General features: G+C 43.1%; 1 protein-coding gene across 1 annotated transcript in view; it reads right to left on the reverse strand.

The window, feature by feature from the left end:
• The window catches only part of LOC140210901 (dynein axonemal heavy chain 8-like), a 1,093,299-nt gene that overhangs the window by 972,731 nt on the left and 93,227 nt on the right, over nucleotides 1–27,341 (reverse strand). Inside the window, exon 9 of the mRNA XM_072280167.1 lies at nucleotides 972–1,079. Within this exon, the coding sequence (XP_072136268.1) occupies nucleotides 972–1,079 (108 nt within the window). The remainder of the gene's footprint in view (nucleotides 1–971; nucleotides 1,080–27,341) is intronic.

Here is a 27,341-nt window from a genome sequence, read left to right on the forward strand (position 1 = left end):
TGAAGTTAAACATTTCAAGCACCTTAAATAGGTAAGGCCATTCGACCCTGTCAAAGGCTTTTTCAGCGTCTAGAGAAATGACGCATTCAGAATCATTTTGTGGCGGGGTATAGACAATGTTTAAAAGTGTATGAATATTATAAAAAGAAAAACGATTTTTCATAAAACCCGTTTGGTCTTCCGAGATAATATAAGGAAGTGCTTTTTCTAGTCTGTTTGCTAATAATTTAGAAAAAATTTTAGAGTCAACATTTAACAAGGATATTGGTCCATAAGATGCACATTGAGCAGGGTCTTTATCCTTCTTTAATATTAAAGAGATCGATGCTCTATAAAAGAATTCGGATAGTTTACCAAGTTTTAATGAGGCCTCCAGAACCCTGAATAGCCAAGGGATTAATGAGGATGCAAAAAATTTATAAAATTCCACGGTAAACCCATCAGGACCAGGAGCTTTCCCCGGGTTCATAGAAAAATAACATTCTTAATCTCATCAGTGGTAAAGGAAGTGTCTAACATAGAACATACATCGTGTGAAATCTTAGGGAAATCTGGGTTATCTAAAAAGTAACACATATGTTTAGAATCTCATGGAGACTCTGATTGATATAAAGAGGAATAAAAGTCAAAAAAGGATTGATTAACCTCAGCTTGATCAAATGTCAGTTGATCTTTTTGATTATAAATCTGATTAATTTGAAATTTAGTAGAGTTAATCAACTGAGAGGGGCAAGTATTTCTTACATCGAGACTGGTAGCTGTCTGGTGATAGTGGAAATAGGCAGTTTGGTGGAGATTAAAATGCTGTTAGATAGCCACAAATATGAAGGGAATGGAGGGATATAGATGATACACACAAGGAGGACGTTTAGTCGAAATTAACATCAAGATCAACACAACTTCATGGGCCAAATAGCCTGCCCAGTTCTGTACTGTTCTATATTTATTAAACTCAGAAACAGAATAACTACCTTAATAAAAAGAGAGGTCATCTGCTGTGAAGTGTTGTAATACCTTGATACATTGTGGATCATTTGAATTGCATTTATCAAATTTGGAACACCTTTTGTCATGGTCACCTAGAAAATGAATAATTTCAGAACAGTGTTGCTAGAAGATAAAATGTTCAAAATACTGCATAGAATTAAAAGTTGTATTACTTTCTTCATTGTGTGGAAGTCCATTCAATAAAATCATGTGATAGCTGGAATGGTAACTCCTAAAGGTGCTCATAACATTTTGAACAGAAATTCTGGAAATACTCACCAGATCAGGCAGTATGGGTGAAAGAGGAACAGTTAATATATTAATGAGCTCCTTTAATTTTCTTCCCAATTCTGACAAAGGGTCTTCAAATGGAAACATTAGCTCTGTGCTTCTTCTACGAGTGCAACCTGAAGGGCTCAGTATTATGTTTTATTTCAGATTTCTAGCATCTGCAATTTTTTTAATCTTCAGTTAATGTTTCAGGTTGATCACATCTAATTGGAACTTCTGAAAGTGTTTTACTTTCTCATAGATACTGCTTGATCTGCTGAGTATTTCCAGCATTTTCTGTTTGCAGATTTTCAGCATCTGAAGATTTTTTTCTTAAATTTTAAAGCTTATAATGCAACATGAAACTCTTCATATTTGAAGTTGCTTATAGATCATAAGACATGGGAACAAAATTAGACTAGGCAGCCCATCGAGTCTGCTCCACCATTCCATCATGGCTGATCCTGGATCCCACTCAACCCCATACACCTAACTTCTTACCATACCCTTTGATGCCCCAACTGATCAGGAAACTATCAACTTTCACCTTAAATATACCCACAGATTTGGCCTCCATCGCAGACTGCGGCAGAGCATTCCATGGATACACTACTCTCTGGCTAAAAGGTTTCCTCCTTATCTCCGTTCTAAAAGATTACCTCAATTTTCAGGCTGTGCTCTCTAGTTCTGGATACCACACCATAGAAAACATCCTCTCCACATCCACCCTATCTAGCCCTTTCAACATTCTGTAGGTTTCAATGAGATCCCCACACATTCTTCTAATTTCCAGTGAGTACAGGCCCAAAGATGCCAAGCACTCCTCATATAACCCCCTCATTCTTGGAATCATCCTCGTGAACCTGCTCTGAACTCTCTCCAATGGCAACACATCCTTTCTGTGGCCGAAAACTGTTGACAATACTCCAAGTGCAGCATGACTAGTGTCTTATAAAGCCTCAGCATTACCTCCTTGCTTTTATATTCTGTTCCCTTTGAAATAAATGCCAACATTGCATTTGCCTTCTTTACCACAGACTCAACCTGTAAATTAACCTTCTGGGAGTCTTGCACGGGGACTCCCAAGTCCCTCTGCACCTCTGATGTCTGAACCTTCTCCCCATTTAGATAATAGTCCGCACTATTGTTCCTTTTACCAAAATGAATTAGCATACGTTTTTCACCACTGTACTCCATCTGCCACTTTTATGCCCATTCTTCCAAGTTGTCTAAGTCTTGCTACAATCACATTGCTTCTTCAGCAGTACCTACCCCTCCACCTATCTTTGTATTATCCACAAACTTTGCCATAAAGCCATCAATTCCAATATCCAAATCACTGACAAACAATGTGAAAAGTAGCCGTCCCAATACTGACCCCTGAGGAACATCACTAGTCACTGGCAGCCAACTAGAAAAGGCCCGTTTTATTCCCACTCGCTGCCTCCTGCCTGTCAGCCATTCCGCTATCCATGCCAATATCGTTCCTGTAAGACCATAGGATTTTATCTCGTTAAGCAACCCCATATGTGACACTTTATAATATGCCTTCTGAAAATTCAAGCAAGTGACATCCACTGCCTTACCCTGCTTGTTACTTCCTTGAAGAACTCTAATAGATTTCACAGGCAAGATTTCCCTTCACAGAAACCATGCCAACTTTGACTTATTTTATCATTGGTCTCCAAGTACCCGAAACCTCATCCTTAATAATACACTCCAACACTTTCCCAACCACTGAGATTAGGCTAATTGATGCATAACTTCCTCCCTCCCTTCTTAAGGAGGAGTGACATTTACAATCTTCCAGTCCTCTGGGACCATGCCAGAATCAAGTTATTCTTGAAAGAACATGATCAATGCAGCTATTATCTCTTCAGCAATCTCCCTCAGGACTCTGGAATATAGTCCATCTGGTCCAGGTGACATCCAGTTTAAGACTTTTGAGTTTACCGAGCACATTTTCCTTTGTAATAGCAATGGCACACACTCCTACTCCCTGACACTCATGAGACTTCTGACACACTGTTAGTACCTTCCACAGTGAAGACTGATGCAAAGTATCCATTAAATTCACCTGCCGTTTCTTTGTCCCCCATTACTACCTCACCAGCATCATTTTCCATTATATAACTGAAAAAAAACTTTTGGTATCCTGCTTTATATTATTGGCTAGTTTGCCCTCATAGTTCATCTTTTCCCTTGTTATAGCTTTTTTTAGTTGCCTTTTGTTGGACTTTAAAAGCTTCTCAATCATCCAACTTCCCACTCACTTTTTCCTACTTTATATGCCCTTTCCTTGACTTTTATGCAGTCCTTAACTTCCCTTGTCAGCCACATTGCTTACCTGTGCCCTTAGAGAACAACTCCTTCTGTGGGACATATTTATCCTATGCCTTGTGAACTATTCCCAGAAGCTTCAGGCATCCCTGCTCTGCTGTCATCCCTACCAGCATCCTCCTCCAATCCACCTGGTCAAGCTCCTCTCTCATGCCTCTGTAATTCCCTTTATTCCATTGTGATACTGATACTTCTGACTTATGCTTCTCCCTCTCAAATTGAAGTATGAATTTAATCATATTATAATCTTGGCTCCTAAGTGTTTCTTTACATTAAGGTCCCTAATTAGATCTGAGTTATAAAACAACACCCAATCTAAGATAGTCTTTCCCTGAATAGGCTCAAGCACAAGCTGCTCTAAAAAGCCATTTCATAGGCATTCAACAAATTACTCTTCTTACGATCTGACACCAACCTGATTTTCCCAATCCCATTGCTATTGAAATCCCCCATTATAATTGTGTCATTACACTTATTATATGCCTTTTTCAGCTCCCTTTGCAAACTCAACCCCACATCTTGGCTGATATTTGGAGGCCGATACGTATATGATTCCCATAATGTTTATTTCACCCTTGCAGTTTCTTAACTCCACCCACAAAGATTCAAAATTCTCTGACCTATGTCATCTCTTTCTAATTATGGCATTCCACCTCTTACCAACAGAGCCACACACTGTTATAAGCATGTTTAAAATATGCTTATCAAAAGAATATTATCTAAGCAAACCAAGATTAGAAAATAATTAGTGATATCAAATATATAACAGTAACACGTCTGACAGACAAATTTAGAGACCTAAAGCTTAATGCTTTGAAGATGCTCTGCCATCTTTACTTTATGAGTAGTGCAAAAAAATCGCTATTTTCATATTTAAATAGAAATCTTCCGCAATTTCATTGGTAACCAGAGGACATGAAAAATAATCTAGCAGGCTCGGAGAGGCACAATCCAATAGTTTTTATAGGTGTATTAAGAGTATTAGTGTGGCTGAAAGAGATGTCTCCTTAAAGGTCGGCATGACCCTTTCATGAAAGGAAAAAGTCAATCAAGATTTGAATAGTTCAGCAGAAAGCCGTTGATGAGACAATCAGGATTTGAATTGGTCAGACTCAGCAGAAAGCAGCTGATTGGGCAGTCGAGGTCAGGTGACCAAGCATTTTGAAAAGCTCAAACAGATAAATAGAAGGGTAGCTCAAGCAGAGCGACCTGTGGAAAGTGGCCAGAGAGTGAGTGGAGCTTTGAGGCTTTGACTCGAGAGGCTTCGACGAGAAGAGGCGGAGGGCAAGCTTGCTCGCAGTTAGTCTTTACAATGCCTCCTGAGACGGTAATGTGCCTCTCATGTGAGATGTGGCAGTCTTGGGAGAACGCCCCTCTCTCGCAGAGTCACATCTGCCAGAAGTGCATACGGCTGGGCGATCTGGAAGACCGTGTAAGGAATCTGGAGCAGCAGCTGGATGACCTTCAACTCATATGGGAGAATGAGGCAGTCATAGATGAGAGCTACAGGGAGGTAGTCACACCTAGGCTATCGGAAGCAGGTCGTTGGGTGACAGTCAGAGGGGTGAAAGTGAAGGTGAGCAGACAGGTAGTGCAGAGCACCCTTGTAGACATTCCCCTGAATAATAAGTTTACCATCCTGGATATTGTTGGAGGGGACGAGCGACCAGGTGTGAGCCACGGTGGCAGGGCCTCTGGCACTGAGTCTGACCTGGTGGTGCAGAAGGGTGGGACGGAGAAGAGGAGAGCTGTCGTCATTGGAGACTCTATAGTCAGGGGAGCAGACAGGAGATTTTGTGGATGTGAGAAGGACACCCGCCTGGTTTGTTGCCTCCTGGGTGCCAGGGTCCAGGATGTCTCTGACCGGGTGCACGACATCCTGGTACGAGAGGGGAAGCAGCCAGAAATCGTCATACATGTTGGTACCAACAACATAGGCAGGAAGAGGGATGAGGTCCTGAAGTGTGACTTTCAGGAGCTAGGCAGAAGGCTGAAGAACAGGACCTCAAGCGTGGCGTTCTCAGGATTGCTGTCAGTGCTACATGACAATGATGGTAAGAATTGGAGGAGATGGCAGTTGAATGCATGGCTGAGGAGTTGGTGCAGGGAGCAGGGTTTTAGATTTTTGGATCATTGGGATCTCTTCTAGGAAAGGTGGGACCTGTACAGATTGGATGGGTTGCACCTGAACCTGAAGGGGGGCAATGTCCTTGCAGGTAGGTTTGCTAGCATGGTTCAGGAGGGTTTAAACTAATTTGCAAGGGGGATGGGACCCGGAGCGATAGAGCAGTGAAAGAAGTGCATGGAGTAAAGCCAGATCTAACATATAGAGAGGCCTTGAGGAAAGAGAAGCAGAATAAAGGGTGTAAAGGTAGTAAGGTAGAAGGGCTGAAGTGTGTGTACCTCAATGCAAGAAGCATCAGGATCAAAGGTGATGAACTGAAAGCTCGGATACATACATGGAATTATGATGTAGTGGCCATTACAGAGACTTAGCTGGCACCAGGGCAGGAATGGATTCTCAATATTCCCGGATTTCAGTGCTTTAAAAGGGATGGGGGTGAAGGGGAGGAGGGGTGGCATTACTGGTCAGAGATACTATTACAGCTACAGAAAGGGTGGGTAATGTAGCAAGATCCTCTTTTGAGTCATTATGGGTGGAAGTCAGGAACAGGAAGGGAGCAGTTACTCTATTGGGGGTATTCTATAGGCCCCCTGGTAGCAGCAGAGATACAGAGGAGCAGATTGGGAGGCAGATTTTGGAAAGGTGCAAAAATAACAGGGTTGTTATCATGGGTGACTTTAACTTCCCTAATATTGATTGGCACCTGATTCGTTCCAAGGGTTTAGATGGGGCAGAGTTTATTAAGTGTGTCCAGGATGGATTCCTGTCACAATATGTGGACAGGCCGACTAGGGGGAATGCCATACTAGATCTAGTACTAGGTAATGAACCGGGTCAGGTCACAGATCTCTCAGTGGGTGAGCATCTGGGGGAAAGTGACCACCGCTCCCTGGCCTTTACCATTATCATGGAAAAGGATAGAATCAGAGAGGACAGGAAAATTTTTAATTGGGGAAGGGCAAATTATGAGGCTGTAAGGCTAGAACTTGCAGGTGTGAATTGGGATGATGTTTTTGCAGGGAAATGTACTATGGACATGTGGTCGATGTTTAGAGATCTCTTGCAGGACGTTAGGGATAAATTTGTCCCGGTGAGGAAGATAAAGAATGGTAGGGTGAAGGAACCATGGGTGACAAGTAAGGTGGAAAATCTAGTCAGGTGGAAGAAGGCAGCATACATGAGGTTTAGAAAGCAAGGATCAGATGGGTCTATTGAGGAATATAGGGAAGTAAGAAAGGAGCTTAAGAAGGGGCTGAGAAGAGCAAGAAAGGGGCATGAGAAGGCCTTGGTGAGTCAGGTAAAGGAAAACCCCAAGGCATTCTTCAATTATGTGAAGAACAAAAGGATGACAGGAGTGAAGGTAGGACCGATTAGAGATAAAGGTGGGAAGATGTGCTTGGAGGCTGTGGAAGTGAGTGAGGTCCTCAATGAATACTTCTCTTTAGTATTCACCAATGAGAGGGAACTTGATGATGCTGCGGACAATATGAGTGAGGTTGATGTTCTGCAGCATGTTGATATTAAGGGAGAGGAGGTGTTGGAGTTGTTAAAATATATTAGGACTGATAAGTCCCTAGGGCCTGACGGAATCTTCCCTAGGCTGCTCCATGAGGCGAGGGAAGAGACTGCTGAGCCGCTGGCTAGGATCTTTATGTCCTCGTTGTCCACGGGCATGGTACCGGAGGATTGGAGGGAGGCGAATGTTGTCCCCTTGTTCAAAAAAGGTCGTAGGGATAGTCCGGGTAATTATAGACCAGTGAGCCTTGCGTCTGTGGTGAGAAAGCTGTTGGAAAAGATTCTTAGAGATAGGATCTATGGGCATTTAGAGAATCATGGTCTGATCAGGGACAGTCAGCATGGCATAAACATTGACTTCTCAAACTTCCGCTAATGCCCCACCTCCCCCTCGTACCCCATCCGTTATTTATTCATATACACACATTCTTTCTCTCCCTCTCTCTCTCCTTTTTCTCCCTCTGTCCCTCTCACGATACCTCTTGCCCATCCTCTGGCTCCCCCCCCCCTTCCCCTTCTCTTTCTCCCTGGGCCTCCTGTCCCATGATCCTCTCATATCCCTTTTGCCAATCAACTGTCCAGCTCTTGGCTCCATCCCTCCCCCTCCTGTCTTCTCCTATCATTTTGGATCTCCCCTTCCCCCTCCCACTTTCAAATCTCTTGCTCGCTCTTCTTTCAGTTAGTCCTGACGAAGGGTCTTGGCCTGAAACCTTGACTGTACCTCTTCCTAGAGATGCTGCCTGGCCTGCTGCGTTCACCAGCAACTTTGAAGGGTGTTTTCTTATTATCTTTAAATAATAGTTAAACCCACAATGCCCCAACCTAAATCTTGTTAATTTCACCATATCTCTACGACTTAAAAGGTAACAGTCTGAGACCTTTTTAATTAGTGGGTGACTAGAAAAATAATGCCTGCCCCTTAATTCATTTTTCCAATCCTCCTGCCACTTCTTCTCTATACCTTTCTTAATCTTACTTCTCAATTCTGTTCTGCCTAGGGGAACTCTAATTTCTACTTGCCTGCTCTGTAAGGAAGTCTTTGCAATTCCATCCACAATTTCATTTCCCTCCACCCCAGCATGCCCAGGTATCCATGAAAATCTAACTGCACAACCCATCTTCCCTACTGTAAACAACACTAAGAGAATCTCAATAACTATGTCAGGACGAGCTTTTGATTTACTCCCTTTTATAGCCTCTAAGGCAGCAGCAGAATCCAAACAGATGATAACCCTACGTGGTCGAGAGTCTTCTATCCATCATAAGGCCCAGAGGATTGCTAATAATTCTGTTGCAAAGACAGAAACGCCATCTGAAACCCAGTGACCAATCTTAACTCCAAGTTGAGACTCATACATCCCAAATCCTGCCCCATTGCTCTCTGGGTCCACTGAGCCATCAGTAAAAATCTTCAGATAAGATCCCCATTTATTATTTAAATATTCATTTGTGATCAATGCTGATGAAATTGCATTGCTTCCTTGAAGCTGAAAAAGGAGGAATAGGTCTACTTCCTGTTCTGGAAAGAGCCAAAAAGGGATGGGCGGCAAGCAAATTTGGTCAACTATATCTTCCTCAGTCAGTTTCAATTTCACAGCCCAGTTATTAACCAAATCTAAAAATGGGTATCTTTTAATTTTACTCTGGCGCTCCGACTTCCCCTGCAAAAGACACTTTGGTGGACAGCTGCGATTGAATCCATTTTGTTTTGCCCAATACTGCAGGCCCAACTGAATTCGTCCACTGCTGTGCTCTGACACTCCTATCTGCTTTAAAAGGCAGCTATCATACTGGTATCCAATCACAGCAGGGTGAGCTGCCTTAACAATTAACACCTGGTAGCACTCACATCTTCTGTGATGATGTGCTTTGAGAGGTTGCTTATGACTCAACTAAATTCATGTCTGAGCAAAGACTACACCTGCAGTAATTTGCCCACCGCCACAGCAGATCTATAGCAGATGCAGTCTCACTGGTTCTCCACTCGGCTGTGGAACACAGCAAAACATACATCAGCTTTTTTTTTTCCAATTACAGTTCAGCATTTAACACCATCATCCCCTCAGTAATAATAAACAAGCTTCAAAACGAAAGCCATTGTCCCTCCCCCGCAACTGAATCCCTGACTTCCTTATCAGAGAACCACTATTAGTACAGATCGATAATATCACCTTCTCCTCGCAGACAATCAATACAGGTGCACCTTAAGGATGCATGCTTAGCCCATTGCTCTACTTTCTCTACACTCACAACTCTATGGCTAAATACAGCTCAAATGCCATCTATAAATTCATAAATGACACCATTGTTGTTGGTAAAATCTGAGATGGTGATAAGGAAGAGTAAAGGAGTGAGATAATTTAACTATTTGATTGGTGTCATAACAACCTTGCACTCAGTGACAGCAAGACAAAGGAACTGATTACAGACTTCGGGAAGTGGAAGCTGGAGAAACTCACCAGTATTCAATGAGGGGTCAGCTGTAGAATGTGAACAGCTTCAAGTTCATGGGCATCAACAACATGGAGGATTGTCCTAGGTCCAACACATTGATGGACAGATAAAGAAAGCACACCAACCATTGGCTCTTGATCATTAGGAGTTTGAGATTTGGTATGTTATCAAAGACTCTTGCAAATTTTCATAGACATACAATGGAGAGCATTCTGACCAGTTGCTTTAGTCTGGTATGGAGCCTCCAATGGACAAGATCACAATAGGCTGCAGAGGATTGTAGGCTCAGCCAGCTTGCTCCTGGGCACAACCATCCAGACCATCATCAAGAGGTGGTGTCCCATTGGCCTTGGACCACCCTGACAATAGTAATACCTATATCAGGCAACACACATAAAAGTTGCTGGTGAACGCAGCAGGCCAGGCAGCATCTCTAGGAAGAGGTGCAGTCAACGTTTCAGGCCGAGACCCCTCGTCAGGACTAACTGAAGGAAGAGTGAGTTAGTCCTGACGAAAGGTCTCGACCTGAAACGTCGACGGCACCTCTTCCTAGAGATGCTGCCTGGCCTGCTGCATTCACCAGCAACTTTTATGTGTGTTGCTTGAATTTCCAGCATCTGCAGAATTCCTGTTGTTTGCCTATATCAGGCTGCTGTTTTTTTTTAATTACAGCTCAATGTTCAACATCATAATCCGATTAGTACTAATTAACAAACTTCAAAAACTGGGCCTCTATACCTCTTTCTGTAATTAGATCCTTGATTTCCTTATCGGGAGACCACAGTCAGTGTAGATCAAAAATAACATCTCCTCCTTGCAGACAGTCAACACAGGTGCACCTCAGGGATATGTGCTTAACCCACTGTTCCACTCTCTCCACACATGATTGTGTGGCTAGGTACTGTTTGAAGACCAACTATAAATTTGCGGATAGTATTGTAACAGCAATTTTGTACTCAACATCAGTAACACCAATACATTGATTGTGGACTTTAGGAAGGGGAAATAAGGAGAACACATAGCAGTCCTCATCAAGTGGTTAGCCCTGAAAAGGTAAGCAGTTTCAAGTTCCTGGATGTAAACATCTCTGAAGATTTACCCTGGGCTCAACAGGTTGATGCAGTTAGGAAGAAACCACATTATTGGCTATAAGAAGCTTGAGATTGGTATGTCACCAAATAAATTTCTGCTGATGTAGCATGGAGAGCATTCTGACTGCTTTTATCACCGTCTGGTATGGAGGTGCCAATGCACGTGTTCGGAACAAGCTGCAAAGAGTTGTAGATTCCACCAACTCCATTATAGGCACTAGCCTCTCCACCATCAAGGACATCTTCAAAAGGTGGTGCCTCTAGAAGGTGGCATCCATCGTGAAGTACCATCACCATCCAGGACATGCACTTATTTCATTAATTCATTACTACAGCCAGGGAGGAGGTACAAGAACCTGAAGAAGCATACTCAATGTTTTAGGAACAGCTTCTTCCCCTCTGTCATTAGATTTCTGAACAATCTTTGAAGGCTTGAACACTACCTTACTATTTCCCTCTCTTTTTGTACTATTTATTTAAGTTTTATATATTATTGTAATTTATATTGCTCTGTACTGCTGCCACAAAATAACAAATTTAAATCTCAGTGATAATTGCCTTTATCAATCATGGGATTGAATTTAGGAGCCAAGAGGTAATGTTACAGCTATATAGGACCCTGGTCAGACCCCACTTGGAATATTATGCTCAGTTCTGGTTGCCTCACTATAGGAAGGATGTGGAAACCATAGAAAGGGTGCAGAGGAGATTTACAGGGATGTTGCCTGAATTGGGGAGCATGCCTTATGAGAATAGGTTGAGGGAACTCGGCCTTTTTTCCTTGGAGTGACGGAGGATGAAAGGTGACCTGATAAGGTGTATAAGATGATGAGAGGCATTGATCATTTGGAAAGTCAGAGGCTTTTTCTCAGGGCTGAAATGGTTAGCATGAGAAGGCAACAGTTTTAAGGTGCTTGGAAGTAGGTACAGAGAAAAGGTCAGGGATAAGTTTTTTTTACGCAGAGAGAGGTGAGTGAGTGGAATGGGCTGCCAGCGATGATGGTGGAGGCAGATATGATACCATCTCTTTTAAGAGACTCCTGGCAAGGTACATGGAACTCAGAAAAATAGAGAGCTACAGGTAACCCTAGGTAATTTCTAAGGTAAGGACATGTTCAGCACAGCTTTGTGGGCCGAAGGGCCTATATTGTGCTATAGGTCTTCTATATTTCTATAACAGATCTGATTCTAATTCAAGAAGGCAGGATCCATTTTTAAGTTCCTCACAATTTCTTCTTGTTACTACTACTGGGGAGAAAGGATAGGAGCTTGAAGATCTACGTCCAATGATTTAAGAACAGCTTCTTCTCTTCTGCTACAAGATTTCCGAACAGTCTATAGACCCATGAATACTACCTCATTGTTCCTATTTTTTGCACTACTATTTTATAATTTATAGTGACTTTTAAGAATGTCTTTGCACTGTGCTGCTGTTGCAAAATAACAAATTTCACTACTTGTAAGTCAGTGAAATTAAACCTGATTTTGATCGCCATCTGTGTGTGGAATGAAAAAACATGGGAGAGATTTTTAATGAATATTTCTCTTTAGTGTCTACTATGAAGACGTGATAGAAACTAAGGAAATAGGTCAGTTAATGATGCTATTTTGTGCACATACTAATTAGCAGGGAGAAGGTAATGGACAGCTTAACATACACTAAGGTGGATAAATCCCCAGTGCTTGACATGGTGCCTTCTCAGACCTTTTGAGAAGTTGGGAAAGAAATTGGAGATTTTAGATTTATCTCTGGCTACAGATGAATTTCAGAAAGACTTCTTTAAAAAGAGTAGCAAAAACAAGATAAGAAACTACAGGCCAGTGAGTCTGACATCAGTGGTGGGTAAATTGCTTAGGAGATTCCGAGGGAGGGTATCTACAAGCATTTCGAGAAACAGGGTCTGATTCAGGACAGTCAACACTGCTTTGTGTGCGAGAAGTTATATCTGACAATTTTTTTAAGTCCCTTCACGAATGTAGCCAAGAGAATAGATGAGGGTACTTTATTAGATGTTGCCAATTTGGGCTTAAGCAAGGCCTTAAACAAGGTCCTTCATGGCAGACTGGACTGAAAGTTTAGATTCCATGGGATCCAGGGGAAGATAGCACATTAGATTTATATTTGGCTCAGTGGTGAGCCAAAGCAAAAGGTGATGGTCGAGGGCTGTTTCTTGAACTGGAGGCCTGTGTTTAGTGGTTTGTTGGCATATTTGCTGTTTGTAATTTATATAAACAATTTAGATGTGAATATACAAGACATTGTTAGTAAGTTTGCTGATGATACAGAAATAGCTGGTGTTGCAGACAATGTAGAAGATTATGAAAAATTACAGATGGCATCTTGATCAACTAAGCGTGTGGCGGAGGACTGTCAAATGGCTTTCAATCCCAATACATATGAGATATTATATCTTGAGCGATCAAACAAAAGTAGCACTTATACAGTAAATGGTAGGGCCTGAGGGTTGTTAAGGAACAGAAAGACTGAGGATTGCATATGTATAGTTCACTGAAAGTGATGTCTCAGGTAGATACATATTGAGCAAGGCCTTTGGCATGCTGGCCTTCATCATTCAGGGCATTGAGTATAGGAGCTGCGAAGTTATGTTGCAATTATACAAGATGTTGGTGAGGCCACACTTCAAGGTTTGTATATCGTTTAATCACTGTGTTACAGCAAAGAACTAAGCTAGAAAGAGCGCAGAAAAGATTTACCAGGATATTGCCTGGAATTAGTGACCTGAGTTACAAGAAGAGGTTGCATAACTTAAAACTTTACTCCCTGGAACGTATGAGATCGACAGGAGACCTGATAGAGATACATAAGATCATAAGGGGCAGAGAAAGGAGGAGATGAGATGCAAAAAACAAGAGGGTTTATGATCAGAGGGGAGAGATTAAAGAAAGGGTCATCAGGCTTCACACAAAGGATTTGAAATGTTATTCCTTTTCACACCTTGTGGTGCATCAGGCAGCATTTTTTGCCATTTCCTTAGTTTTTACGAGACCAAATTGCTTGCACAGATGGAAAGCGTGCAAGGAGCAGCTGGATTTGAACCCAGGACCATTCACCTCAAATGGTCCCTGAGCTGGGCACATAAGCAACTTCTAGGTGAGCCCCTCATACTTCCGGGTTCCCCAGTGGACAAGGTATAGCTGGAAACTGGAGAAGGCAGGTATGTGATTATTTTTTCTAATGATTTATATGGATGGAGCCAGGGTCACTGGCCTTAAATGGGAAGAAGTGTCTAAAAAGCACCAACCCCCAAAGCTTAAACCTAAAACACGGGAGGGTTTGAAAGTAACATAAAAAATGGCAGTACAACACTCATTCAAATTGGCTAACCTGAAGTGGCAGAATTAAAAATGGGATGAAGTGATAACTTTCCTTATTAATATGGAATGTAATGGATTGTTTAAAAGTACTGAAGAAGTGAAGGGACAGAATGTGCAACAGAAAAGAGCATGTTATGAAGGAAAAGATCTCAGGAGTAGAAATGAGGGAAGAAAAGAAAGAAAGCAGGATAAAAGTCAAGATGTATGTAACCAGTGTGGGAGAAAAGGATACCAGGCATAGGAGTGATGCACCCGTTTTGACGAAAATGAAAGGGAGGGAAATAACAGAGAAGAAAGGACTGGGAGAGTCCATGAGTAATCTCTTTTCCTAGGATCAGCAATAGTGGGGTCATGAGGGCTGGGCAACACAGGCAGCAATGATCAGGCTTTCTACTATCCCCTAGAAGACTCCATAGTCAAAATACAAGTAAGCCAGAAAAAGATACAAATCCTGATTGATTCCGGCACTACCTTATTGTCCGTATTCTCCTCTGTGGACTTGCCAAAAGGAGGGAATATTGGTAAGACTGTGGGGATAGCCAGAATCCCCATGATTGAGCCCTTATCTGAATCTGTTTATATTAAATTGGGAGACCACACGGTAGTAGAATCATTTGTTGTGCACGAAGTTCACCCGTTAATTTGCTGGGTCAAAGAGCTTTGTGCAAACTAAATGCAAGCATGCACTGTACCCCAGACAGATTGTATCTTGAGTTACTGAACCCAATGTGCCACAATTTCAAGCAATGACATTATAGCAATCTGTGACTCAAAGGAGTCACCTGCCCTATGTAGTCGGCAGATAGAGGGAATCCCTGGAAAAATATACTGCAAACCGTAATTGAAAATGAAACCACATCAGGGGTATTTTTGGTGGGGCTAATTACGACTTGCAAATTACCAATGAATGTACGTTTAAGGGCCAAATATTTTTTTAGCTCTGAAGGGATAGCCTCCAAAAAGCAGCTATACCTTTCTCAGATAAATTACTTCCTGGAAGGAGACTACTCCGTACCTCATGTATCCCTGGGAATAAAGGCCCCCTCTAAGCCCAAAGGTCTGGGTCCAATGGTGAAATGGTTAAAAGAGCAAATTCGGGGCACCCTTCCGATTGGCATAACTAAATTTGGTGTCAATAATGGAATGATAGTGACAAATCCTCTTCAAGACTCTCCCTTTTAGGATTCTTTGCACCTTTAGATGGGAAGTCACTCCCTTCTCCTCAGTATGACCCCCCCCACTTTGACTGAAAAAGTAGACGCACCCTTGTGGGCATTGCACAATATTGCCAATCCCAAAACTGGGCAAGCCAAATGAATGGCAGTTTGTGCTTAATTTGTGGGCTGTCAACCAGATAGCACAGCCCACTTTCCCAGTTTTACCAGACACAAATGTGACTTTGATCTCTATGCCGTCTGAATCTCAATGGTACATAGTGATTGACCTCTGCTCCGCCTTCTTCCTGGTCCCTCTTCACGAGTACAGTCAATACCTGTTTGCCTTTTTGCATAATGGACAAAAATATACCTGGACGAGATTGCCTCAGTGCTATACTGAGAGCCCAGCAGTACATACAGCTACTGTACAAAGCAACTTGAATACATTACTCTTGCCAGACACTAGCGTCATTTTACAATATGCTGATGATCTGCTACTAGCCTCCATGACACTGGCAGATTGCCAGAAAGACTCTGTATCACTGTTAAACCACCTGGTAGTCCATGGACACTGACCCTCATTATCTAAGTTACAGTTCTACCAAGTAATTATTACCTATTTGGGCTATGGTCCTGAATGCGTGTTCGCAATTGTGCAATCTCCTAGAGCAGAAAATAAAAAGCAGATGCTTGCATCCTCGAAATGGCAAGTTATTGTTTACAAAGGGTTCCTGAAAACAGAACCTATGATGCTGTGCTACTACAGGATAACACCATCTCAAATCCAATGGAGCCCAGAAATGGAACAGGCATAACAGTCTCTGAAGAAGGAACTATTCCACGCAGCAGCCTTGGGCATTCCTGACTACTCTAAATCCTTCCAGTTATATACTAGTGAAAAGGAGGTAGTTGTGAGCACCTTGCTGACTCAAGAATACAGTGGCTGGAAAAGACTTGTGGCATACTACTCCACTCAGTTTCCACCCATGGTGCTTGGCCTTCCTGGCTGCCTACGAGCTGTCGTGGCAACAGCAGTGATGGTTGAAAAGGCGGCTCCTATAATATTGGACTATTCCTGCATGGTATTGACTCTTCATGCAGCAACGCTACTCCTCAGTTCAGTGGTTACAGAACACTTAACAACAGCAAGGCGAACAGCATATGAGGTCTTGCTACTATCAAAGCCAAATCTGATTTTTAAAAGAGAACCTGCCACCCTTGTTCCCATTTACAGTGACACCGAAGAACACGACTGTGTGTTAACTGTGGAAGCCACCATCTCCTCTCGTCCAAAACCCAGATCTGATTCTTTTTACAGATGGTTCAATGATTTTGAGACACTGACTGGGTACGTTGTGGTGACTCTTCATGAGGTATTGGAAGTGGGTTCCCTCCCTTCAGAAACATCAGTACAAGCCATTAAGCAATTTGCACTCACCAGAGCTTGCATCTTAGCTGAGGCTAAAACTGTGAATATTTATACCAATTCACCATATGCTTTTGGGCTAGTAAATGATTTCGGTACCCTATGGCAGCATAGAGGATTTATTACTTCCTCCGGTAAACCTTAACAGCATGCTTAACATATTAAGAATTTGCTACAGGCTATTTCATTGCCCCAGCAGATTGCTGTAATAAACTGTGAAGCCCATACACTAGCTCCGACCCTATGGCACAAGGTAATGCTGCAGCAGGTGCAGCCGCTAGATCTCCCGCCCTTTCCGGGGAGCCCATAACCATTTCAATGAACTTAATAACAGTTTACACCTGGACCCCTTACCATAGATTCCTTACTGGCTGCACAGCAGGTGGCCAGTGCAAAGGAACAGCAGCTTTGGAAAAATAAATGCTGCACACATTATGCCAGTGGATTATGTTCGCACCCTGATGGCTGCCCTAGTTTGTCACCATAGTCTCCTCTATGCCATTGTTAGATTGGCACATGGCCAAGGGCATGTACGAGGAGGAGCAGTGACACACCAAATACAACAGCAGTGGTTTGCGCCACGGCTATCAATAGCAGCAGAACTGCTGATTAGAACTTGTGAGATTTACCAAAGAAATAATTGGGGAAAGTTCCCTGCTAAATTTGATCATCTGCCCACCCCAGAGGCAACATTTCTGAATATGCAGATAGACTTTTTACATATGCCAGTAAGTGGGGAATATGAATATCTGCGTAACCCTCAGGTTCAGTCGCCAGCATTAGTCTAGGAGAAGACACTCCCTGGCCTGCCAAATTTGTGACATCTCATTTATGTGGATGCTATGTGATGTTTTCCCGTTACAAATCAGTACCACGAAATAACAAACAGTACACCATCTGCATTTAAGCAATTTAGCATTATAATTCTTAATTTGAATAGATGGTTAGTAAAGAAACAAAAAGAAAAGGGCCCATTTTAATGAAATAGTCTAATGAGCACATTGGAGCTCACAATTTTTCTGTCTGTTCGTTCCCCATCAATTTCCTCCAGGTGTCATCCGCTCCTGACCCCATTCCACATCCACTCAGCTCTGCAGTCTATGACCTCTCTGTTCTGGCATCTTCTCTCTCCATCTTCCGCCAAACAAAAGCCCACCAATCCCTCGCTCTCGGTCACACAAGAAAGAAAAACCTCCCCTCATTGGACGCTGCACATTCCAAAGCCCTCATTATCTCTAGTCATAACCCAAACATTGCTGCTACAGAGAAACCTCTCCCAGGGCGTTATATCTCTTAGTAATAGTGGACATGTTTTCTAAATGGATAGAAGCCTTTCCCACATGAAAAGATGAATCCAGGACAATAGTGAAATTACTGATGAATGAGATTATTCCCTGATTTGGGATTCCTTTTGAGTTTAATAGTGATAGAGAAATGTACTTTACGTGGAAATTAGGTAAAGCATTGGGCTAAGCCCAGGGATTCTCCAAGGAGTGGTATGTGCCCTACCAACCACAATTATCTGGATTAATGGAATGGATCAGGGAAGTACTGAAAGACACTCTGGCCAAAGTATGCCAAGAGGTGGGATTAAAATGGCCTGAGGTGCTGCTGATTGCTCTGTATACCTTGAGAAATCATGTTAACAGGACCACCAAATTGACCCTTTTTGAAGTATTTATGGGAAGACCCATGCCTACAAGTTCCAGGTCCCCTTTGACAAGTGCCCAAACAATGCTGAAATGGATTTATGAGAAAACCCTAGAATAGTAAAAACTCTATGTGAAGCTATTAGAATGAATCAAGGAAAAGTGACCGCGGCCTTGCCCAAACCTGCAAAGGAAATACACATCTATTTAATTATGTATATGATTATGTATATATTAAATCACTGGAAAGAGACTCTCTCTCTCTGTGGAAATGACCCTATCAAGTGCTGTTAACTACCCATATGGCAGTCAAGGTACAAAGCAAAGCTGATTGGGTGCATGGAATAAGTGTAAACTGTATCAGCCCTCTATTTGGAGTCCAATAGTGAACTAGAAAAGAAGGAAAAATGAAGGAAAATGAAGTGGTATCAATATGCAGACTTATTTGCCTCATTAGTTTAGTGTCTAGTCTTGCCTGTGGTTATAATACTTATTTAACATAGAATATAGAACATAGAATAGTACAGCACATTACAGGCCCTTTGGCCCACAATATTGTGCCGACCCTCAAACCCTGCCTCCCATATAACCCCCCACCTTAAATTCCTCCATATACCTGTCTAGTAGTCTCTTAAACTTCACGAGTGTATCTGCCTCCACCACTGACTCAGGCAGTGCATTCCACACACCAACCACTCTCTGAGTAAAAAACCTTCCTCTAATATCCCCCTTGAACTTCCCACCCCTTACCTTAAAGCCATGTCCTCTTGTATTGAGCAGTGGTGCCCTGGGGAAGATGCACTGGCTATCCACTCTATCTATTCCTCTTATTATCTTGTACACCTCTATCATGTCTCCTCTCATCCTCCTTCTCTCCAAAGAGTAAAGCCCTAGCTCCCTTAATCTCTGATCATAATGCATACTTTCTAAACCAGGCAGCATCCTGGTAAATCTCCTCTGTACCCCTTCCAGTGCTTCCACATCCTTCTTATACTGAGGCGACCAGAACTGGACACAGTACTCCAAGTGTGGCCTAACCAGAGTTTCAGAGAGCTGCATCATTACATTGCAACTCTTAAACTCTATCCCTCGACTTAGAAACATAGAAACATAGAAAATAGGTGCAGGAGTAGGCTATTCGGCCCTTCGAGCCTGCACCGCCATTCATTATGAACATGGCTGATCATCCAACTCAGAACCCCGCCCCAGCCTTCCCTCCATACCCCCTGACCCCCGTAGCCACAAGGGCCATATCTAACTCCCTCTTAAATATAGCCAATGAACTGGCCTCAACTGTTTCCTGTGGCAGAGAATTCCACAGATCACCACTCTCTGTGTGAAGAAGTTTTTCCTAATCTCGGTCCTAAAAGGCTTCCCCTCTATCCTCAAACTGTGGCCCCTCGTTCTGGACTTCCCCAACATCGGGAACAAACTTCCTGCATCTAGCCTGTCCAATCCCTTTAGGATCTTATACGTTTCAATCAGATCCCCCCTCAATCTTCTAAATTCCAACGAGTACAAGCCCAGTTCATCCAGTCTTTCTTCATATGAAAGTCCTGCCATCCCAGGAATCAATCTGGTGAACCTTCTTTGTACTCCCTCTATGGCAAGGATGTCTTTCCTCAGATTAGGGGACCAAATCTGCACACAATACTCCAGGTGTGGTCTCACCAAGGCCTTGTACAACTGCAGTAGTACCTCCCTGCTCCTGTACTCGAATCCTCTTGCTATAAATGCCAGCATACCATTCGCCTTTTTCACCACCTGCTGTACCTGCATGCCCACTTTCAATGACTGGTGTATAATGACACCCAGGTCTCGTTGCACCTCCCCTTTTCCTAATCGGCCACGATTCAGATAATAATCTGTTTTCCTATTTTTGCCACCAAAGTGGATAACTTCACATTTATCCACATTAAATTGCATCTGCCATGTACTTGCCCACTCACCCAACCTATCCAAGTCACCCTGCATCCTCTTAGCATCCTCCTCACAGCTAACACTGCCGCCCAGCTTCGTGTCATCCGCAAACTTGGAAATGCTGCATTTAATTCCCTCATCCAAGTCATTAATATATATTGTAAACAACTGGGGTCCCAGCACTGAGCCTTGCAGTACCCCACTAGTCACTGCCTGCCATTCTGAAAAGGTCCCGTTTATTCCCACTCTTTGCTTCCTGTCTGCTAACCAATTCTCCACCCACACCAATACCTTACCCCCAATACCGTGTGCTTTAAGTTTGCACACTAATCTCCTGTGTGGGACCTCGTCAAAAGCCTTTTGAAAATCCAAATATACCACATCCACTGGTTCTCCCCTATCCACTCTACTAGTTACATCCTCAAAAAATTCTATGAGATTCGTCAGACATGATTTTCCTTTCACAAATCCATGCTGACTTTGTCCGATCATTTCACCGCTTTCCAAATGTGCTGTTATCACATCCTTGATAACTGACTCCAGCAGTTTCCCCACCACTGACGTTAGGCTAACCGGTCTATAATTCCCCGGTTTCTCTCTCCCTCCTTTTTTAAAAAGTGGAGTTACATTAGCCACCCTCCAATCCTCAGGAACTAGTCCAGAATCTAACGAGTTTTGAAAAATTATCACTAATGCATCCACTATTTCTTGGGCTACTTCCTTAAGCACTCTAGGATGCAGACCATCTGGCCCTGGGGATTTATCTGCCTTCAATCCCTTCAATTTACCTAACACCACTTCCCTACTAACATGTATTTCGCTCAGTTCCTCCATCTCACTAGACCCTCTGTCCCCTACTATTTCTGGAAGATTATTTATGTCCTCCTTAGTGAAGACAGAACCAAAGTAATTATTCAATTGGTCTGCCATGTCCTTGCTCCCCATAATCAATTCACCTGTTTCTGTCTGCAGGGAACCTACATTTGTCTTTACCAGTCTTTTCCTTTTTACATATCTATAAAAGCTTTTACAGTCCGTTTTTATGTTCCCTGCCAGTTTTCTCTCATAATTTTTTTCCCCCTTCCTAATTAAGCCCTTTGCCCTCCTCTGCTGAACTCTGAATTTCTCCCAGTCCTCAGGTGAGCCACTTTCTCTGGCTAATTTGTATGCTTCTTCCTTGGAATTGATACTATTCCTAATTTCTCTTGTCAGCCACGGGTGCACTACCTTCCTTGATTTATTCTTTTGCCAAACTGGGATGAACAATTGTTGTAGTTCATCCATGCAACCTTTAAATGCTTGCCATTGCATATCCACCGTCAATCCTTTAAGTGTCATTTGCCAGTCTATCTTAGCTAATTCACGTCTCATACCTTCAAAGTTACCCCTCTTTAAGTTCAGAACCTTTGTTTCTGAATTAACTATGTCACTCTCCATCTTAATGAAGAATTCCACCATATTATGGTCACTCTTACTCAAGGGGCCTCTCACAACAAGATTGCTAATTAACCCTTCTTCATTGCTCAAAACCCAGTCCAGAATAGCCTGCTCTCTAGTTGGTTCCTCGACATGTTGGTTCAAAAAACCATCCCGCATACATTCCAAGAAATCCTCTTCCTCAGCACCTTTACCAATTTGGTTCACCCAATCTATATGTAGATTGAAGTCACCCATTATAACTGCTGTTCCTTTATTGCACACATTTCTAATTTCCTGTTTAATACCATCTCCGACCTCACTACTACTGTTAGGTGGCCTGTACACAACTCCCACCAGCGTCTTCTGCCCCTTAGTGTTACGCAGCTCTACCCATATCGATTCCACATCTTCCCGGCTTATGTCCTTCCTTTCTATTGCGTTAATATCTTCTTTAACCAGCAACGCCACCCCACCTCCCCTTCCTTCATGTCTATCCCTCCTGAATATTGAATATCCCTGAACATTGAGCTCCCATCCCTGGTCACCCTGGAGCCATGTCTCTGTGATCCCAACTATATCATAATCATTAATAACAATCTGCACTTTCAATTCATCCACCTTATTACGAATGCTCCTTGCATTAACACACAAAGCCTTCAGGTGCTCTTTTACAACTCTCTTAGCCCTTATACAATTATGCTGAAAAGTGGCCCTTTTTAATGCTTGCCCTGGATTTGTCGGCCTGCCACTTTTACTTTTCTCCTTAGTACTTTTTGCTTCTACCCTCACTTTACACCCCTCTGTCTCTCTGCACTAGTTCCCATCCCCCTGTTGTGAACTAACCTCCTCACGCCTAGCCTCTTTAATTTGATTCCCACCTCCCAACCATTCTAGTTTAAAGTCACCTCAGTAGCCCCCGCTAATCTCCCTGCCAGGATATTGGTCCCCCTAGGATTCAAGTGTAACCCGTCCTTTTTGTACAGGTCACGCCTGCGCCAAAAGAGGTCCCAATGATCCAAAAACTTGAATCCCTGCCCCCGCTCCAATCCCTCAGCCACGCATTTATCCTCCACCTCATCGCACTCCTACTCTCACTGTCGCGTGGCACAGGCAGTAGTCCCGAGATTACTACCTTTGCGGTCCTTTTTCTCAACTCCCTTCCTAGCTCCCTATATTCTCCTTTCAGGACCTCATCCCTTTTCCTACCTATGTCATTGGTACCTATATGTCACGGCCTCTGGCTCCTCACCCTCCCACTTCAGGATAGCTTGGACACGATCAGAAATATCCCGGACCCTGACACCAGGGAGGCAAACTACCATCCGGGTCTCTGGACTGCGTCCACAGAATCGCCTATCTGACCCCCTTACTATTGAGTCCCCCATCACAACTGCCCTCCTCTTCCTTGCCCTACCCTTCTGAGCTACAGGGCCAGACTCTGTGCCGGAGGCACGGCCACTGTCGCTTCCCCCGGGTAAGCTGTCCTCCCCAACAGTACTCAAACAGGAGTACCTGTTGTTAAGGGGCACAGCCACCGGGGTACTCCCTATTACCTGACTTTTCCCCTTCCCCCTCCTAACCGTTACCCACTTGTCTGCCTCCCGTGGCCCCGGCGTGACCACCTGCCTGCAACTCCTCTCTATCACCTCCTCACTCTCCCTGACCAGACGAAGGTCATCGAGCTGCAGCTCCAGTTCCGTAACGCGGTCCCTTAGGAGCTGCATCTCGATGCACTTGGCGCAGATATAGATGTCCGGGAGGCTTGGAGACTCCAGGGCCTCCCACATCCGATACCGAGAACAGCAAACTGCCCTCACACTCATACTGCCCCTCTCCTCAAATAACAACAGAAAATGAATGCCAAACCTTCCTCGCCTGTTTCCGCCTAAGCCCGTTGAGCCGAAGCCCTTAAGTCTTCACTCTGCTCCCGGCTCACTCCGCAGCCCGCAAACTACGCTGCCCACTCTATGAGGCTCTGTTCCTTTTAAATCTGCCACACTGCACAGCCCAACGTCACACGCCTGCGCAGTCCCGCCTCTCAGAACGCCGTTGGAGAAAAAAAAATAACGAAAATTTCAAAAATGTCTTTCTCGACACTCCCACTCAGACTCTCAGACTCCTTCTTAAAATCAAACCCGAAGCAGGATGTCTGCCCTTTTAAATCTGCCGCGCTGCACTGCCCGATGTCACACGCCTGCGCAGTCCCGCCTCTCAGAACGCCGTTGGAGAAAAAAAATAATGAAAATTTCAAAAATGTCTTATGACTTATGAAAGCTAACACCCCATAAGCTTTCTTAACTACCCTATCCACCTGTGAGGCAACTTTCAGGGATCTGTGGACATGTACCCTGAGATCCCTCTGCTCCTCCACACTACCAAGTATCCTGCCATTTACTTTGTACTCTGCCTTGCAGTTTGTCCTTCCAAAGTGTACCACCTCACACTTCTCCGGGTTGAACTCCATCTGCCACTTCTCAGCCCACTTCTGCATCCCATCAATGTCTCTCTGCAATCTTTCACAATCCTCTACACTATCTACAACACCACCAACCTCTGTGTCATCTGCAAACTTGCCAACCCACCCCTCCATCCCCACATCCGGGTGTTAATAAAAATCACGAAAAGTAGAGGTCCTAGAACAGATCCTTGTGGGATACCACTAGTCACAACCCACCAACCCAAATGTACTCCCTCCACTACTACCCTCTGCCTTCTGCAGGCAAGCCAATTCTGAATCCACCTGGCCAAACTTCCCTGGATCCCATGCCTTCTGACTTTCTGAATAAGCCTACCGTGTGGAACCTTGTCAAATGCCTTACTAAAATCCATATAGATCACATCCACTGCACTACGCTCATCTATATGCCTGGTCACCTCCTCAAAGAACTCTATCAGGCTTGTTAGACACAATCTGCCCTTCACAAAGCCATGCTGACTGTCCCTGATCAGACCATGATTCTCTAAATGCCCAGAGATCCTATCTCTAAGAATCTTTTCCAACAGCTTTCCCACCACAGACGTAAGGCTCACTGGTCTATAATTACCCGGATTATCCCTACTACCTTTTTTGAACAAGGGGACAACATTCGCCTCCTTCCAATTTAGGCTTAACTGCTGAAGTAATAGCCACTCGAACTGTGGCCCTGCAAAACAGGACAGCCCTAGATTTTAGTTCAGCTGAGAAAGAAGGAACATGTGCCATTATAGGACAGGAATGTTGTACCTATATTCCTGATGTATTTGAAAACATAACCCACCTGGCCAGCCACATCCAGAAAAGTGTAGCACAGATATGTAAGACTGGAGAAAAATTCCATGGCTATAACCCTCCTAAGAGGATGGTGACCCTGTGGGAACCTCTTTGGTGGTTTGAGGGGACCGCTAATACATTTTAGAATTATAATCATATAGTAATAGTATGTGTTTTGACCATTCGACTCATATGTGCAACCCTATCTCGTTTAACAAATTGTCCCTTTTCTATGCTCCCTCTGGTTAACATTGATACTTATGACCCGGAGTATAATGAAGAGGAATGTTTAAAAATGAGACCCCTACCACTGGGTTATGATGCCCTATTTGCAACTCTGATATTTATGGTTGATCTTGCGATCAAAAAGAAGAGGATTGTGGAGAAAAAGATAGAGAGTTGAAGATTTTGATAGACAAAGGGTTAATATTGGCTTTTTGAGTATGGAAGCCAGTTTGCAGCTTAGTTTGTGAAAGATATGGCCTTTGCTTTTCGCAGAGACAATTCTTAGAATAAATACTTGCAGTAGCTTACCTTGTAAAAATTAGCCTCAAGGATATGAGACAAACTATCTTTGTTAAAACTAACTTGTACACAGGACTGAATTTTTAGCTTTGTCTGTTGCTATGGGTATAGCTTATCACAAGAGAACTGCATGTGAACCTAGTTTTTCATAAGGGAATCAAACTGACTTGGCTTTTGCAATAGATTTGTACATGTATAAAAGGAGCTGTGCTCTCTGTACTATTTGGAGTTCGAAACCCATTGTTAGCAGTTCCACTCCCTATTATATAATGAATAAAGTTCTCTTTACTTCAAAGTCCAAAACTATCCAAGTAGTGTATTTGAGTAATATCTCTAACAGTTGTAAATATATTTGAGTAATTTCCTTAACAACCTTAAAATTATGCCCTCTCATATTAGCATTGCCTCCCTGGGAAAATAGCACAGATTGTCCACTTTACCTATGCCTCTTATCACCTTATACACCCTATAAAGTCACTTCTCATTCCTCTTATGCCACAGGGAAAAGCCCTAGCTTACACAGCCTTTCTTCATACGACATGTTCTCTAATCCAGGCAGCATCCTGGTAAATCTCCTCACCCTCTCTAAAGTTTCACATTGTTCCTATAATGAGGTGACCAGCAAATTCACAATATTCCAAATGTGAACATGCAGAGATTAGAGGGTTATGGAGCGCAATGGTGCTGGTGACCAACAGCGACATTTTATAAGCACCTCACAAAACTACAAGGTATTCTGGTAGATATATTTCTGAACTGTCATCACTACAGTTTGCAGCCTGCAACTTGCCTTAAAGGATGTACTTTTGCACTAACTAAATGAAATGATGTTTTTGCAATCTCCTGAGAGTTTCAGCAAACTAGACTCTTAAGAGTGCGGATAGATCAGAACAGGCCATTGTTGGGGATGGATGCTGCACAAAGGCCTGAGAGCAGAAGACAAACCTGTGCTCGGCTCTATTACTTGCAACGATTAAAGTGTTCAGCAAGATTAAATTCATTGAGTATGAGATCCAAAAACAAACAGGTGTTCAGCACTGCCTGCCTGCATTTGACCAATCTTCCTCTCTTCTCACTGCAACCATCAGGCAGGTGGTGAAGAAGTAGTGAGTCCCATGCCATCAGGTTCAGGAGCAGAAGTTGCACTGTGGCCATCAGGCCCCTGCACTAGCTTCACTCACTTCTAGCTGAACCAGCTCTGCAGCTGTGGACTCACTTTCAAGGACTCTGCAGTTGATGTTCCATGTGTAATTTGTTTACTTTTTTTTTACTATTGCACAATTTGTCCCTTGCAAATTTGATATGTGACAGTCTCATTATGTGTTTTATTTTTGTGAATACTATCGTGTTACTTTTTGTAGTGCTTGCAAGAAGATGAATCTCATGGTTGTATATGGTAATAAATTTGAACTTTGATTGTATAGGCAGAAGGCAAATTGTTAGATGCTTAAGTACTAGCTTAATTAATTTTGCACAACATCATGGGTCAAAGAACCTGTTTTTGTGCTTATACTATTCAATGTTCTATGCTGTAGTAGCCTTTCAAAGTAAATTTAAAATATAACATATAAAATTGTCCAAGTTGTGGACAGCTCAGCTAACACAAAAACCAGCCTTGGTACACTTTTCACTCCCTTGGTAAAACAGTCAATATAACCAAAGAACACTCCCAATCCATTCTCTCTTCTCCCCCACTCCCTTCAGGCAGAAGAGAGAAAAGCTCAAAAGCACATACTTCCAGGCTATCTTGTTATTTTAAGACTATTGTACAGACCTCTTGTACAATAAGGTGGAATTTTGTCCTCACAATCTACCATGCCAATGCCTGCCATTTTATCTGTGTCAGCACTGCAGTTTCTCTGTAATTGTAACACTAT

The sequence above is a fragment of the Mobula birostris genome, chromosome 2, assembly GCF_030028105.1.
Source record: "Mobula birostris isolate sMobBir1 chromosome 2, sMobBir1.hap1, whole genome shotgun sequence".
Taxonomy (NCBI): Eukaryota; Metazoa; Chordata; class Chondrichthyes; order Myliobatiformes; family Myliobatidae; genus Mobula; species Mobula birostris.